The sequence below is a fragment of the Ammospiza nelsoni genome, chromosome 2, assembly GCF_027579445.1.
Source record: "Ammospiza nelsoni isolate bAmmNel1 chromosome 2, bAmmNel1.pri, whole genome shotgun sequence".
In the NCBI taxonomy this organism is placed as follows: domain Eukaryota; kingdom Metazoa; phylum Chordata; class Aves; order Passeriformes; family Passerellidae; genus Ammospiza; species Ammospiza nelsoni.
Window position 1 is genome coordinate 56,776,295 of NC_080634.1, and position 16,282 is coordinate 56,792,576.

At 42.5% G+C, this 16,282-nt stretch overlaps 1 protein-coding gene across 1 annotated transcript in view; it reads right to left on the reverse strand.

The window, feature by feature from the left end:
• Positions 1-222: 222 nt before the first annotated feature.
• SETDB2 (SET domain bifurcated histone lysine methyltransferase 2) overlaps positions 223-16,282 on the reverse strand; it is a 51,741-nt gene continuing 35,681 nt past the window's right edge. Inside the window, exons 19-25 of the mRNA XM_059493951.1 lie at positions 15,619-15,752; positions 12,067-12,113; positions 8,611-8,669; positions 8,147-8,213; positions 6,251-6,373; positions 4,947-5,018; positions 223-1,144 (exon numbers count right to left, since the gene is read on the reverse strand). Coding sequence (XP_059349934.1) covers positions 1,005-1,144; positions 4,947-5,018; positions 6,251-6,373; positions 8,147-8,213; positions 8,611-8,669; positions 12,067-12,113; positions 15,619-15,752 — 642 coding nt within the window. The 3' untranslated portion in view covers positions 223-1,004. The remainder of the gene's footprint in view (positions 1,145-4,946; positions 5,019-6,250; positions 6,374-8,146; positions 8,214-8,610; positions 8,670-12,066; positions 12,114-15,618; positions 15,753-16,282) is intronic.

Sequence of the window (16,282 nt, forward strand, 5' to 3'; positions counted from 1 at the left end):
TATCAATCCCCACCTTCCTACAGAGCAAGCTCAAGTGAGGAATTCCAAGTGGTCATGGAGAGAGTACAGCTGTTGTGACAGGATGTCACATGTGTCACACCAAGTGGTGTTTGCCAGTGCTCTGCTTGTCCCTCAGCAAGAGCATGGCCTGACAGCATTCCCCCTTCTTGGCTGTGTCCTGTGCAGCCGCTTAGGGATGGGGAGCACAACTCCACACATAGCTCCTTTAAAAAATGTTTTATTTTATTAACTTAGCCTATTGCGGCTTTTCTGTATTCAAACAATATTTTAAAGACAAAACAAAAGTTGAACCCTTTCTTAATGGAGAAGGGAAGATTCAGTCACTGTTTTGCTCCATTTGACATTGTACTTGTTCTGAGTGCAATGCCCAACCCTTTCTGGTCTGCCTGCAAACACTGCTTTACCACTGCCAGTATAGCAGAAACAGTGCGCCTTGACCAGTCAATAAAGAATAATTTGGCTTTTTAAATTAAACTCCTGTTTGTAATCCAGAAGGCTTCTTTGAGTGCAAGTCCTGCTCCTTTATCTTTTTTGGGAAAGCCAAAGCAGCACTATGATCCTTCAAACATCACTGAATAGACACAGACAGCGAGGCACTACTGCCCAGCCAGGAGAGGGCTCCCACAGTTTAAGTGAATTTAGCAAGTGTTCTGTGGCAGTTCAATACTTCCCTGGCTTTGAGGAAAAAAAAGTCTTCCCTGGAGGGTTCTGTTAAGTTTTTGCAAAAGCTAAATTTAGTTAGTAACAACTCATTTATGTTCCATTGTGCAATATAAGTGGAAATTTCTAGTGAAAGCAGGGAAAAATTTGAAAACTTGAAGGACTTTAAATTATTGCAACAGTGAGGTATAAAAATGAGTATAACACCACATTCTTGCACCCATTCAGCCCTCATCTTGGGGCTGGGGAATTGGGCACTGACCAGACTGGTGTATGGTTTTTATCATTAAAATTCCTAACAATTGCACCATCACAGAGAGGGGTTATTCAGATGCTGTACTGGATGTACTGGCCATGTTCTCTGGAGTAGAAAGGATGACTTCTTTTAAGTCCTGCAGCAGCTCAATCTTGTGATCCAGTCTTTTTCTGTTTTCCAGAAGTTTCTGGATTTTTTCTTCTGTTCCTATTATGAAAAAGGGATAAAAACTTAATTTATGAAGGAATAAAAAGATTTTATTATTATACATAAGTATTACAGATATAAAATAGATTACATATTCATTAACTCTGCAGAGCTACCACTGCTTGGTTTAACCTGCAATAAAGCCTTTGCCTTTCTGCAGCAGTACCTGTAACCCACCACCCTGCACAGCTGGTGTCCTCACAAAGAGCTGAACTCTGTGTCTGCTGAGAGCCTGGCTGGTGTGTCAGAGAAAGCTCAGAGCAGGAGCCATGTCCTCTGCCATCCATCTATAACACAGCTAGTTTTGAGATTAAATTTCAAACATCTCAGCATATGTAAAAATTACTAGTTTAGCTACTAATCCCCTGTGTTAACTGGCATGTGAGTTTAAAGGTTCTGTTTTCAGAGCCTGTTTGTGTGAGAACTCCCCCAACAATAATGTATTTTAAATTTTTAAAGATACCATCTCTGAATTACACTCCTAAAGCAAATTACAAGCCTAATGGATTTTAGCCAACAACAAAATTAAACCTTAAACCGGATGGTTTGGACAACTGCATTCAAAACCACAATTCAATAGCATTTTTTCTCCTGCTTCTGGCAAAATCATTATTGACAGTATCCTGATAGGATTATCAAAGTTGTTTACCTTATTTGCAAAGCCCTGCTTGACTGCATTTCTGCTTCCCTCTGCTGCTTCCATTTCCCTAATGTTAAAGATTATTGAAGTCAGTGAGAGCTCAGTAAGGAACCTGGCCAGTATTCAGAAGCATTACCACAGCCTTACAGGGTTAATTCCAAGTTTTTAATGAAGCACCTGCTTTGTTCAGTTAGCAGGACACACAGAGGTGTTGGTGACCTCTGAGCAGCAAGGCTCGTCTGTGAACAACAAACGACTTTCTCAGTGTGTGAGAATGTTGAGAGTTCAGATACTAGTAAGAAGAAGACATTTCATACAAACTAAATGTGTTTTTCTTCTTTTGGGGGAGAAGATGTTGAAGAATGTCTCCAAAGTTCCAGTGAGGAGAGTGCAGAAACATCTCCAGCTGTTTACCCTATCCCATTCAAAATAAAAAAGCCTTAAGTGATTTTGAAAAAAAAAAAAAAAAAAAAAAAAAAGGAAAGCACTTTGGCCTTCTGCCTCCCTGCTGCTTCTTCCTCTGAGTGAGAAAACACAGCACCTGCTGCCTGTGGGTGGATGTGGAAGGTGATGGACAGGGACATGTTTTTAAATCCATTACCCAAAGTTGGGTGTGGCTGTTGAAGATGGGCAGCCAGAGCACTGTTGGTGCCTGCTGCCCATGGGAAATTCTGGTAATATTCACTGAAGAGGGACCTGGTGCCCCAGGCTGGCTCTGACTGGAGAGAAGGAGATGGCCCTTCCCTCTGCACTCAGGTGACACACACCTGAAGAAGTTTGACATGTACAAGTGGAACCAGGGGGAAAAAGCCCTCTTAAGAGAGTATCTGGATATGAATTAATTATCAGAAATGAACAAAGCAGCTCAGCTGGTTAGAGCATGGTGCTAGTGCCAATGGTTATGGGTTCAACCCCCATTATCCCCATACAGGCCACTTAAGAGTTGGACTCCGTGATCCTTGCAGGTCCCTACCAACTCAGAACACTGTGATCCTGTTGATTCATCATTTGGGAGTTACAGATGGAACACCCACAGCTCAGTTTCCCTCCTGTCAAAAGGATGTGGCAGAAATAGAAGTAGCCCAGAGAAGCTGTCAGTGATGGGAATGACTGGCCTACAGAAATGCTTCCACAGGAAAGGAAGACAGGTAACAGATTGAGAACCTTCCACTTCATAGAGGAAATGAGCTGAAGGGAAAGAAAATGTATTTCTGTAAAATCAGGAATGGCCTGAGGGACGTGGACCTGGAATGACTGCCCCAAGTGCTACGGGGCTCTCAGTGAAGGAAATGCACAACAGTTTTAAAATTAAGTATCATGGCCTTTGTCTCCACAACCTTTATCTGAATTGCAGAATTTGCTGCTCCAAACCCCTGAAAACAAATGCTGTCAAGGAGCTCAAAAGCTTCTGACCAGACTGCTGACCAGCACAGAGGAGAGGGAATCTGATGAAGACATCCTGCCCAAGCAGGATGCACAACAGAACTGAAAACAAAACTAAAAGAAGGCACTTTCCCATGGAGGAGAGGAAAAGACCCTCCAACCTAGAAATCTGAAACTGCTGCTGAGGCAACAGCATATCCTGTGCGAAAGGTTTTACATGCAGTTGAGTTTGCAGTAAAGCTGCACATTGCAAAAGGAGTGTGGATCCCTGTACATAAAAAGGGATTTTAAAAAGCCATTTCACCAGTTACAGTTCAGAGTAGCCTTGCTGTGCTGGCATGTAAGGCTTTAGAACGGGATTTGCATGATGAATTAAGAAGTGACAAAAAGATTGAATTTAAAGCATGGCAGATGACCCAAAATCATCAGCTTGAAACACAGAATTTATACCAGTCCTGCTTTTTGACTTAGTATGTCACCACAAAGCTAGCTAGAGCTTATAAGAGATTATGACAACAGTAACAATAAACAAAAAAAGAAGAAAAAATAGCAGCTGGTGATTTGCTTTCCCCTCTAAAGTTTCACTTGTAATTAGCATGGTTTTCATTTCTTTCTCACTGCTTCATTTTAAGAGCTCCTCTTGGATCAGTTGTGGAACCAACCTCATTATTATTGACCTTGAAATAAAAAGGTCTCAGAAAAGAAGATTGTGTGGTACAGAAAGAATTGAGCTGCTTGAATTGTGGGGATTTGGAGAAGGGACAATTAGTACCCATGAGAATCACATGGTTGTGTGCAGGGAGGTGCCAATATCAAGAGATTTTCCTGTAAGCTGAGAAGAGGATGAAATAATTGATGCAGCAATGAAAGAAACAAGTGTGATCCAAGGTTGTGTCACATGAGGAATTTTGAGCAGAGATGTTTTAATGCCCTCAGATGAGGCAGTGGTGGAACCTGTGTCAGACAACTGCAACACTGGACACTCCAACTGCTGAAAAAGGAATTTAAGTGCAAGAATGGAGACTGAAGGGAGTAGTGGCTTTTTCAGTCAAGTGAAGGGGAAACAGCAAACATCATCTTCACATAACCAAACCTCAACAGTAGCTAATTAAAACCCTTTTCACCAGAATAAATTATAGCAAAAGTTAGAACAGCTGTTGGAGAGGGAAATGGGAAGCATGAGACCTGCCCGTCTGAAAACCAGCTTCAGCCTTGTTGCTGAAGCCTTGTTGCTTCAAACAGCTGAGAATCCAAGCCCAAGAGTTTTCTTCCACACCAGTGCTCCCAAGTAACTGTTCCTGCCTTTGTTTGCATTTCACTCTGAGCATTCTCATCTTGTTTTTCAAAGCACAATTGCCCCCCAGTCCAGGTGAGTTCTGCTGGCCTTTGGCTGCTGTGTTTCAGTGGAAAGCACTACTCTGACCAGCACTTGTCAGCCAGCAGCAGAGCTGTAACACTGGCAAACTGCTGAAGGGAGGCTGTGGAGAAGGAAATAAACTGCAGGAGAGCCAAGTTCCCCTGGGGTGGAGACCCTTTGGCCTTCTAAAGCTGTGGAACTGTGAGTGGCTCCCTCCTTCAGGTCAGCCAGCCCCATGTGATATAATGTATTTCTAAAGATTCAGCTAGCCATGGCTTTTATTCAACTGTTTATATAACACTGAGAAAAAAAGTTCCTTGGAATTTTCATTTTAAATTATTGTTTTATCAAAATTCTCATTAGAATAACTTCAATGCCAAATCCCAGATCAGCTGCTCCTCTGACAGCTTTTCTGCACCTACCTGAATAAATATTTGTCAGTATGTTTTCAAACAGTCCACAGTCAAACAGTGCCATCACTGTCTCTTCATACTCTGGGGAAAGAGATAATTTGATGTAATACTACCGAGGAAAGGTTTACAGAGCCCTACATTAGAGGTACCACAAAACAGTAATCACTTATTTTCCATTATACTGACTGCTCAAGGTTTTAAGATGTCTTCCTTCTCATATAATCTAGATTGAGAAAAAAGGATCAAGTTGTCAATTCTTTCTTTTAAGTTTCACACAGAAGATTATTCCTTTTTTGTGTCTGCACCACATGAACAGTGCATTTAAAGAAGAGCAATATACTTAAGCCATATTTGACTTCAGTGTGCCAGGACTGTGTGATGGCAGAGCTGACTGTACCAACTCCTCCTGACACATCAGCTGTGGGGCTGAGCTGTCCCCATTTGCTGTTAAGAAATATCCAATAATTACACCTCAATTTCATACCTGAGGCTTCTGCTGAAGCAAAATACAAAACACTCACAGAGTTCAACTGACACACCAGCTGCTCATGAAGGAAGACTTTCCAGGTGGGACATTTCACTTTCCATGCATGTGCTTCAGTTACTTTGCATAAAATGGCCTTCTTTATGCAAAGGTATTACTCCTAACTTTGCAAAACCGGGAGGGCAGTTGGAGAGGAAAGTTCAAAACTTTCTTTAACTGTGATGTGGACAAAGCAACATTAGATTGGAATTCTTTAAAAACAAAGTACCTCATGCAAGGTGATAAACCCATAAAAACCTGAAACAGACACTAACGGCTGACAGTACACTTGTAACAAATCATCCAAAGCCTTAAAATGTACATCCTTAGGGATTTTCACTCAGAAGGGAGTGCTGATATTAACAGACAGCTGGTACCTCTGTGAAGCTGCAAGAGCAACACAGACTTATGACCTAAATAAAACCTGGCTCTCTTCAGGACCTCTCTGTTCCCCAGTTCCTGGGAGGAGAGGCTGGACTGAACCTTCCTATGCTTATGCCAGCATGTAAAAGGTGGCTTCAAAAATTCAAGTCAGAAGGTCTCACTGGACATGCTGAGTTGGCAGCTCTTATGTAATTCTGAGAAAGAAGTTCCTTGGAACTTTCATTGTAAGTGGTCATTCAAAAGGGGAGGTAATTTTCAACCTCCTGCACAGCTGCAGAAATAAGGACTGAGTTATTTAGCACCATGCTATTCTCAGGAAGGTGGCCCAGGGCCAAGTGCCCAGGGTTCAGATCTGCACCTCTACTCTGACAGCAGAGTCCCTGCCATGGGTCCCCCTGAAACATACCTGTTTCTGAAGTGTTGTCATCCATCAGCTTTTCCTGAGCCAGATGAAGTGTGTCCAGCATTTCTTCAAATATATCATCCAGAAGCCCAGCTTGTTTGCACTTCCTAACAAAGTCTATCCGAACTGTTAAAACACAAGAGCATTCTCATACAGAAGTGATCTGTAAAGTGGGCTTTGCTCCCTCTCTTCCGAAACTGAAATTTAAGCCAAAACCCTTCCACCAGTAACAAATAGTTTTGCAGATCTCTGGCTCCTCCAGCCACCCACACAGGCCTTTTCAGTGGGAACAAAAAAGTAGCCAGGCAAATGTAAGCACTGTGTTGGGTGTAAAATTTCCTAAGCTCCAGATTTGGCTTCATTCATCACAAGCAAACAGCTCCACAGCTCTAAATGTTCCATTCCTAAAGCTCATGATACCCCCTAGTGATTTGTCTTGCTTGCAGCTTCACCAATCCTTAGGACCACACCATGGACTGAGCAGGCTAAAGACAGAAAACAGTGCAATAAATGAATCAGATTTGGTAAAAATTGAGGCTACTTTTATTCCAAGTGATCCAGGCAACTAAAGTTTTTTATTACAGCCCATTTTATATACTGACTTTGTCAGATTTGGATTGATAGAGAAATAACCATTTTTTCTTTACCTCTGAGCAGCAGCAAGTTTTAGTAAGATCAATGCAATGGGCTGTTCAAAAGCAGAGGCACTGGATGGCTCACTAAAGTCTGCCAGTCTCTGTTAAAAACAATGTTACATTCTACTGGAGACATTTGTGAGGAAAGAAATGCTTTCTCACTTACACGAGATGCTCTAGGAGTATTCCAGGATTCTTTATAGGTTTCCTGTTCATTACAGTGGTAATGAAATTCAGAAAAGACCACTAGGCAGCCACTTGCAATACCATGCCCATACATGAAGCATATCCACAGTGAGGTGAATAATCACCACTAGCACATTCCAAACTTCCAAGTGCCAGCAGAATCCCAACTGCAGCAGGAGCTTCAGGGTAACATGAAAACTGCAGGACAGCTCCTGTGATCCATCTCACTGTTGTAACACCATATATATGCAGTGACAGCCTATATTGTGTTAAGCACCCTGTGTACACCCAGGCTTCCAAAGGCAAGATGTGCTGCCCCCTACTCAGAGCACCTCCTCTGTTAATGCCTTCCAGGGTTCCCATTTCAGATTTAACAGTTCTGATATGGAGGAGCAACGTCAGGCAGAGGCACCCCTGTCTGCAGGAGACAGAGCTGAACACAGCAGCCAGCCAGAGTGGGGCATTCCCATCTGAATCACCAGTTCACATCACACAGCAAGTCTCACCACAGGCATTTGTTTGCTGCACAGTTGTTAAAGCATTCTGCAAATCAGACTTCTGCTGCCACACCAGAGCACAGAGCGCCACTTGTCTCAGGAGAATCATAAAAATACATTTGCATCATAGAATTTGCTACCAGCCATCTCCAAGCTCTGCACTTGAACATAATAGATCACAGTACCTCCTAGTTGCTCCACGAAGTTGTTATCAAATGTCCAAAGTATCAGAATAAGGTTCCTTAACACTGCAGTTAAAGAGAGCATCCTTTCTTCAGGCCCAAGGCTCTGCAGGGAATTCACCTAACCTTACATGGACACCCTGGCTCCACATTAAGTGTGTTGCTCATATACACTCCCTACATACACTTACAATTTAATCATTATCATAAATCCCACCCCAGGCTCCCAGAGAATAAGTCCTTTGTTCCATCTATCACTGCATTCTTGAGTCACATATCTTCTTGTCTTCCCACTGTCCTTGCTGGAGGAGCAGCGTTTGCATGCCTTGTTTCTCTGCTGAAAGTTTCACAGGCACAGTAAAAACTGAATTAACCCTTCTGGTATCCAATGAGTCTCACCTTTATGCCTGTTGTTTTTTCTTTTTAGTATTCGTAAACTGTTTTCTTCTGCTGTCTCTTCTGTACTCTGTAAGAAAATCAAAACATTGCATTTTTACACCATGCTGACATTTACTGCTGTTGTCATTATCACACTTGTGTCTTAGCAGAAAGATAAAAAGCAGTCCACATGTCTGTGAACACAGTCAGCCTCTCTGAATGGCTAACAATATTCCTCTGCAGACATTCTATTCTGAAAATAGAAGCAAAAACTGCTTCAAAGCAAAAATGCTTTAAGAAAAGCCAAACACCTGGGACACCACCTTCCTTAACCACTGCATTTGCAAATAGCAGAGAAGTTAACAAATGCCTACTGGGAACTCCCAAAGCTCTTTCTGAACACTGTCAGAATACTTTGATATGTAAGTCTTTTGCAGTAGCAGGTGTGGGTCCCCTGTTTTAGTAGTACTGAAATTCAGAATTACCATTTCTTCTGTGATGGTGGGAGATGTCAACGTACGTCTTCTTTTCTTATTAGCTGCATCTAGGAATCAATAAACAACAAAGTAACAAGTAACAACTTCAGACAGACCATCACACATAATTTAAATTCCTTCTCTTCCCAAAAAGCTAAGGAAGTAAGGCCCTTTGAGTGGCAAGGCAGAAATATGCTTCAGGTTCCCCAAAAAACTGACATTTCAGCAGAATTCACACTGTTTCCATTAAGGAAAATTGCAAGCATCAACCAACCATTAGGAAAAGTGCAAATTATTATAGCATTAGGATATCACTTAACCTTTTCAACTCAGAAATTTTTAATTGTGGCAGGGTGAACTTATTCCTCCTGGCAGCAGCATCACTTCTAGGCGGTAAAAAATGGTTTGGTTTTCCGAACAATTCTTACGTATGTTAATACACCCTCAAAACTAAGACTACATAAAGAATTACTTAGGTGTATCAGAGACATACAAATGGCATTAGTGTTTTCACCAACCTAAGGACCCTCCCAGAAAACCTCCAGAAGCCATCTGACTTGTCAGTTTACTATTATTTATGCTACAAAGTGTTTGCAGTTGTGTGGTACAAGATCTCTGAAAAATTCTCTGCTTTCACTGCATCCTTTCCATCAGCATGCACCAGACTCTTGCCAACCTCACAACTGGCAGCTTTTGGAAACAGCTACAGTATCACAAGCAGAGAGGGATAGCTCTGGCAAGAAGACATGGCAGGAGCAGAGAAAGGCAGAAAAGAGTGCAACCACCCACCAAAAGCTGAATGTTTAGTGTACAGTGGGGTTATACTTTCCCTTCCCTGTTTAATTCCAGAACCTCTGGGTAGTACTTAGTAAGGGCCTCCCTGTTAGAAATCATCCTATCAAGAGGAATGAGGAGCCATTGCTGTATACAGAGGCTGTGAAAACAAGTTTGGGCTTTGGGCACTGGTGCTGTACATTTGCATTTCTCATGGGCTGAAAGGAAATTGGTCTCTCACTTCATCCAAACCAAACCTGTGAGGCCAAATTTGGAGCAGTGTGGGAGATACTGCTGTAGGTACAAGTGTTCCTTGCTGTCCAGTGTGGTATTTTTGACACTTATGGGATTTTCTGAGCTCTCCCTGATATCTGCTGTAAGGATGCCTTATACAAGAGGAACACAGTCTGAAGAGCAGCCCAACTCCTCCTGCCCTGCACAGTGCTGGCTGCTCTCCTGCATTTGTCAGCCTTTACTCTGTCCACATCCAACTCCTCCAGTTAAACAGAGGTTGGAGCCTGTTCCCAAGGCCAAGCTGCTCTCACATCTTTGCTGCACAGAGCTGCAAGGAGAGTTCTTGGCCCATAAGGCACCTTATCCCTTTCCAATCACAGAGCACAGCTCTGACATTCCAGCACAAGAATATTGTATGAACAAGAATAAGGGGATCTTCCTCCACTCCCTATTCTCCAAACTATAAAGGAGGAGACACTGGGCTTGGGGAACCAAGTGTCTTCTACTCAACTCTCCCACTTGCTCCCGACTTCCCAGGGTACAGCTACCCTCAGGAGGTGAGAGAAGCTCTGTCAGGAGGCAGGGTAGACACTGCCAGCAGAATTAATTTACCCCTCAGAAACAGAAGGTCTCTAAATTAAGTGCCTCTGGAAGAATTCCTCTAGGAGAAAACTCTCTTCTCAGGGAACATTGCATATGTAACATTTGAAGACACAAAACCCATCCAGCATCTAAAGGGGGCTACAAGAAAGCCAGAAAATGACTTTGTACCAGAGCATGTAGGACAGAACAAAGGGAGATGGCTTCAGACTGAAAGACAGCAGGCTTAGTTTAGATATAAAGAAATGCCATACTGTGAGGGTGGTGACTCTCTAGAACAGTTTGTCCAGAGAAGTTATGGATGCCCTGTCTCTGGAAATGTTCAAAGCCAGGCTGGATGGGGCTTTGAGAACCTGGTCTAGTGGAATGTGTGCCTGCCCAAAGCAAGCAGGCTGGAACTAGATAATCTTCCAAGTTCCTTCCAACCCAAATCATTCTGTGATTCAACCTTGTAAGACTTAAGTACTCCTGATGAACAAGGAGAGGTCTAGAGGGCTGGACCTAATGCCTGAATATTATCTGGTACTGGAAACAAAACAATCCTGGGCCTGTCCAGTACCTGTGCAGGAGATCACCTGGGACCCTGGGCAGCCCCAGCAGACACTGACAACCATTAGACCACAGAAATCAAAATAATTTTGAAAAGGGAAGAAAGGTCAGGATTCAGAACTACGGATAAGTAAAAAGCAAAGCTACTAAGTAAACTAAGAAGATGCATTTGGTTAGTGAACCACAGCAATATCAGATACTAAACAGACTGTATGTCTGGTTAAGAAGTGAGCCAGGGGCATTAGAAATTAATTTAGGGTAGAAATTAATTTTGGAGTTAGGATAGCTGTTTTAGATGATGTATGTTGCTTAGCTTGTAACTTGCTGTGCTGGCAAAGGCCTGTGAAGATGGAAAAAGGAATGCAGGGATCCTGATAAGAAGAGCTCATTACCCCAAACAAAGTGGAAGGAATGCAAGGCCTGTTGGAGATAAGAGAGGCTCCTCAGACCCTGCAGAGAGATCCTGCATATGCCCAGCACTGAATAAATACGCATCTACCTTACAGCTTTTACAAGTTGTGGAGTCTTTCCACAAAGCCCCAGCCCTCATGAATAAAAGCTTAAATTATAATCACCTAACCCATCTCTTCAGTGTCATCAGGGTGGAGCAAGGCTCAGTTCAACTGAGGTCAAATTCAAAGTGAAGGCCAGTCCAGGAGCCACTTCACTGTGAGCAGAGTTCTCTGCATTAGGCTAACAAGGTCCAGCTTTGGCTGGCATTTCCAAATACCTCTGAATCAGGAAGGGCCAGGACTGCCAAATGAAGCTGCATTTCTGAAGCACAGGAAGCAATCCTTAAACAAGATTGTACAACCCTTTTGTTACACTTAAAAAGCTCTTTGGGATCCTTCATTTTAAAAGCTACTGCAGTGAATACAGAAGATGTAAATGTGAATGTCTGCATAACCACAGATAAAATCCCAAGGTGACTTCTCCTGAAACAGCCTTTTCCTTGCTAATCTAGTGCAAACTTGTGTGTGGCTCTCCTGTCTCACATGGATTTTACAAGCTGCTTGGGCCTACTTGCCCAAAGAAGAGTAAGAATTATTCCATTAAGGATTGGGTCCATTGTGGTTTAAGCCAGTTTTCAAGAAGATTCTGGGAGGATTAAGTTTTAACTTTTTCCACTTCAAAAAACCCTTGATTTTTGTGCATACATGTGGATCTTAACCAAACCACTCTTGCAAGATTAGAAATCCACCACTCGATATGAAGGTAGTAATATTTATCTTGTTCTTATGAATTACTGATTGTAGCATGCAAATTTTTAAAACAAATGAAATTAAAGAAGTCATTAAAGAAACTCACCATAGCGATTGGTCCGATTCCCTGGGTCATGTTTTGGGCAGAACACTCTAAAATTTAAGTTCAATTAAAAAAAAAAAAAGAGAAGTAGTATTAATAAACATGCAAACAGAGTTATGTTGACCTATTTTAACATATATTTTCTCCTCTTTCCACTGAACATAAACTGAAAGACAGTTCAAAAAACCCAGGATTTTTGTTCAGCATTACCCACCTCAAAAACCACCTGCTTTAAAGTCCCGTGCATGCACAACCTTGTGTCCGTACTCCTAGAGCCACAGTGGATTCTCAGCACTGAAGTTCTGAATGATGAGCTCCACCAGCCCCCCCTGTCCGGGCCTGCCCACTGCTCAGGCCCTGAGTCAGACACATTTCATGTGTGTGGCAATCACTGTGTCAGAGACACTGAAATGAGATTAACGCTCCCAAGGTGAAACACCACAGCCCTGACACTGCTCCATCACAGCAGCTCTGCCCCACACGGGCCAGGAGCCTCCTCAGACACATCTGCCCAGTGTCACCTTCCACCCCTCAGCCCTGCAGGGCTGGCAGTGCCACGTGGCACCACCGTGCACTCACCTGCCTGGAGATCTCTGTGCCCCTCCCTCCCGCTGCCCTATGCTCATGGAATGGCCCCCAAACCCTGAGTATGTGGGGCAACCCTGTGTGAGATCCAGTAGCTTAAAGCTGCTCAGTCCATATGTTACTTAAACACTTCAGCAATATGTGAAATGGGAATATTTTCAGTGGTTCTAGGAGAGCATTGTGAATTCCTTGGAAGAGGCAAAATGAAACAAATTTATCTGAAAATATTCCTTATATTTTGGATACAATAATGTGCAAAGAATGAAGCCATTTATTATAATGAACAATAGTTTCTGAGAAATAAAAGAATTAAAAGACACTTAAAGGTATATCAAGGGAATCGCAGAAGTTAATAAATAACCTAAAATACACTATTAGGAAGAACTTTGATCAGATATCTAGATAAGTTAATAAATAATCTAAAATACACTCACAGAAGAAATTTTGGAATTAGAATATTTGAAGAAACAGAAGTGGAAGCCAATAAGTTAAAGTGACCTGCCAAGCCGTTAGAATCAAGCCAAGTACAACAGTAACTTCAGCCAAGCCATGGAAAAACATGCCAAGGATAACAGGAAGATGTCCAAATTAGGAAAAGCTTAAAATTTAACTAAGGAAGACCAAGAATTCCCGGAAGACTCCGCCTATACTCCTGCCTGCCTATGAATATGCATGTAATAAATGATGTAATCCTTGTTTAAAATTGTATAAAAATCTGCTTTTGCTGTACACAACTTAGAAATCCATTCAGTGATTTCTCCAACGCGTTGCCAATAAATACCTCCTGCCTATAGGCCTTAAATCCAGTCTCTGGGCAGCTTATTATTGCCTTTTGGGGCAAAATTCGGCATCAGAACATGAACCAACTTTTATAATATGCCTTTCTTACAGAAGGATCCCAAGTCACTTCTTAAGCAAAAATGCCTTGTCAGGAGCCTGGCAATTTTTAAAGGGAACTGCATTTACTAGGACATTTTCTAATTATTGTCATTCTTTTAACAAAAACAGAAGCACTGCCATTAGAAATGCAGACTGTTGGCTTGACGAGGAACTTCTTTTGCATGTAACGCATCTCGAAGCACAACAAATCAGATTTAGGTATGCCTAACAATGCAATCAGAAAGCTATATACTGAACACACCTTATTTACATCCCTGAATTTCTAATACTGCCCTTTGGATAATGTTTTTTATTCTTCCCCTCCCTTTAGTTCTAGTCTTTCACAGTTAAAAACAACCCATCCTAAGCACAAGAACATCTTACAAAGTACAAACAGTGTATTTTACTACTCAGGCCACTTTATTTGGGAGCACTCCCCTACTATCATTTCTGCAAGACACCAGTGCAAATTGTACTGATTTCTCCACCTCTGCTCTTCCTGGCCACTTTCCACAGCACCATTGCTTTTTCTTTTTATTCTGCTCCATTTGTTTTGATGATCACTACCCATCATCACAACGATGGCAACTCAGAATTTAAAGCCACCAGCTCTGCCTCTCTCGAAGGAATTCTCTCTTTTTGGTATGTTATATTTCACCATGAAAATGTGCAGGGGCTGTCAATCCACATCCACTGTTTTTCAAGTGTACTCTCCAATAATTTCAGCTAGCTACAGCTTTTGTGCTTTATTTACACCACTGCTACAGTGCAAAAGTCTTTAGGTTCAAATCCTTGAAAGCTGTCCTAGCATCCTTCTCTAATCCAGTCCTTTCCCAGCTCCTCAATAAAGGTTGCTATAGCCTAGTTTCCTAGGCTATCAGTGTCCCACAGTGACTTAAAACAAGGCATTTTTAAGGGTCCCTCTTCCAAACCTCCGAGGTCACCAGCTCCAAAATGCCACCAAACCAAACTGTATATGCAAGCACTTCTTTACCAGTTTGTATCTAGAACTGCTGTCAGTCCCACTTGTTTTTCAACATCTTGAGTTCAGTCTTCTTGAGCCTGAGCTATCCTTTCTAAAGCTATAAGATGAAACTGTGATCATAGAAAGTTTCCATCTTCCCGGTTACACTCTTTCATAAGCTTTGCAGATTCACAAAGATTTTACAGCTCCCATCCTCCCTGCAGAGTTGGGCTTACAGCCTTGCACGGATGCATTCATTTTAGACAGAAAGCACTGTGAACCAGTCAGGAGCGCAAGTCTCTTGCCACAAAAGGACCCATCTTCCACTGCTACCAAGGACTGCACTAGTCCACCCCTTTCTGAAACAAGTAGTGATTAGATGATCCCCAAATGAATCTAACATGACCTGTGACCTCTCTGGCCGTGCACAGAAATGAGCATCAGGGCTTTTATGCACCTCAGACTTTACTATAACTTCAGCATTTCAAAAAGTCCTTGAAGCCCCAATTTTTCAACCCCTTCATCTGCATCCTCCAAACAATTTATTTCATCTGTCAATGGCAATGCAGGCAGCCCAAAGGCAGTGGACACCAGGACTATGATGATCAGGACAGAAAATTTACTTAGAATGCATTCAATCATGTTATTGCTAGCAACATACTTGACATACAAGGCCTTTGGTGGGAATCAAAGTTCTTTGCTAGCATGGGGAGGGAAAACCACCCAAATTTGACTAATGTGAGCAGACCTAGAAGTGCTATAACCTGCTCTGTGCTCAGACCACGTTTACTGGAGCTTCTGAACCAACAAAAAATTTAGAATTTGAGTGACGTTAATAAAAGTTTTGGTTCTTGAAGACTGGCTAGAGAGTCACAAAAGACTGACTTTCTCAGTTTTTTCCTTGTTATCTTTCAGTGATGTTACAGGCTCAAGCACCAAACAGATTCCCTCCCATTGCAGTAAAGTTTTCCTGTGAAATGATAACACTTCTCCCACAGTGTGCAAACAGAGGATCACTTTAGGAGAAGGGAACTCACTTCCTTGCCTAAAACCCCTTTAAGCCCCAGCCAATGAAGTGGCCCTTGCTGACCCCCGAGGCTGGCAGTGGCAGGGCACTGGCTGAGTACCTGTAGACGCCGTTGACCTCGTCAGTCTCTACGGCGGCATCGTCGCAGAGGGCGCAGAAGAAGTGGTAGCTCCTGCGGCACGTGCGCTCCTCGCAGCCCACCGTGGCCCCCTTCTTGCGGCAGAAGCTGCACGCCTGCAACAGGAGGGGGTTCACCTCGTAAATGCCACAGGCAGCTACTCCAAATCCTGCCAGAGAGGGCAAATGATGTTCTCTGGGGGAAAATCCAGTATTCCATTGCAAGTCACCTCTGAGTAATTCATCAGGCAAATTCACTCCTGCAAACGCCTACCTCGGTCATTACTGCAGCCACCTTTTTGCTATCTTACCTCTAATTCATACTGATCAGTTTGTAAAATGAGGCAAAGAGCCATGTGAGGGCACTAGCAACTTTTCCAAGTTATTTCAACATTAATTTGTGTTAATGTTTGTATTTATGTTTCCTAGCTAACTTCGTAATGAAGAGTCCCACCCAGGACATTGAGGAGGAGGGCAGCTGAAGACAAAGGCAATTAAAAAAACCCTCCTTTAATCAATCATATTTCTGCTAAACTCACAATGTGTTCCCCTTTACAACTGTGGATTGCATTCTTTTGTTTCAGGCACTGGCTTAGTTCTATACCAAAGTCTCAGGAAATTTCAGCTAAGGACACAAAAGGCCAGGA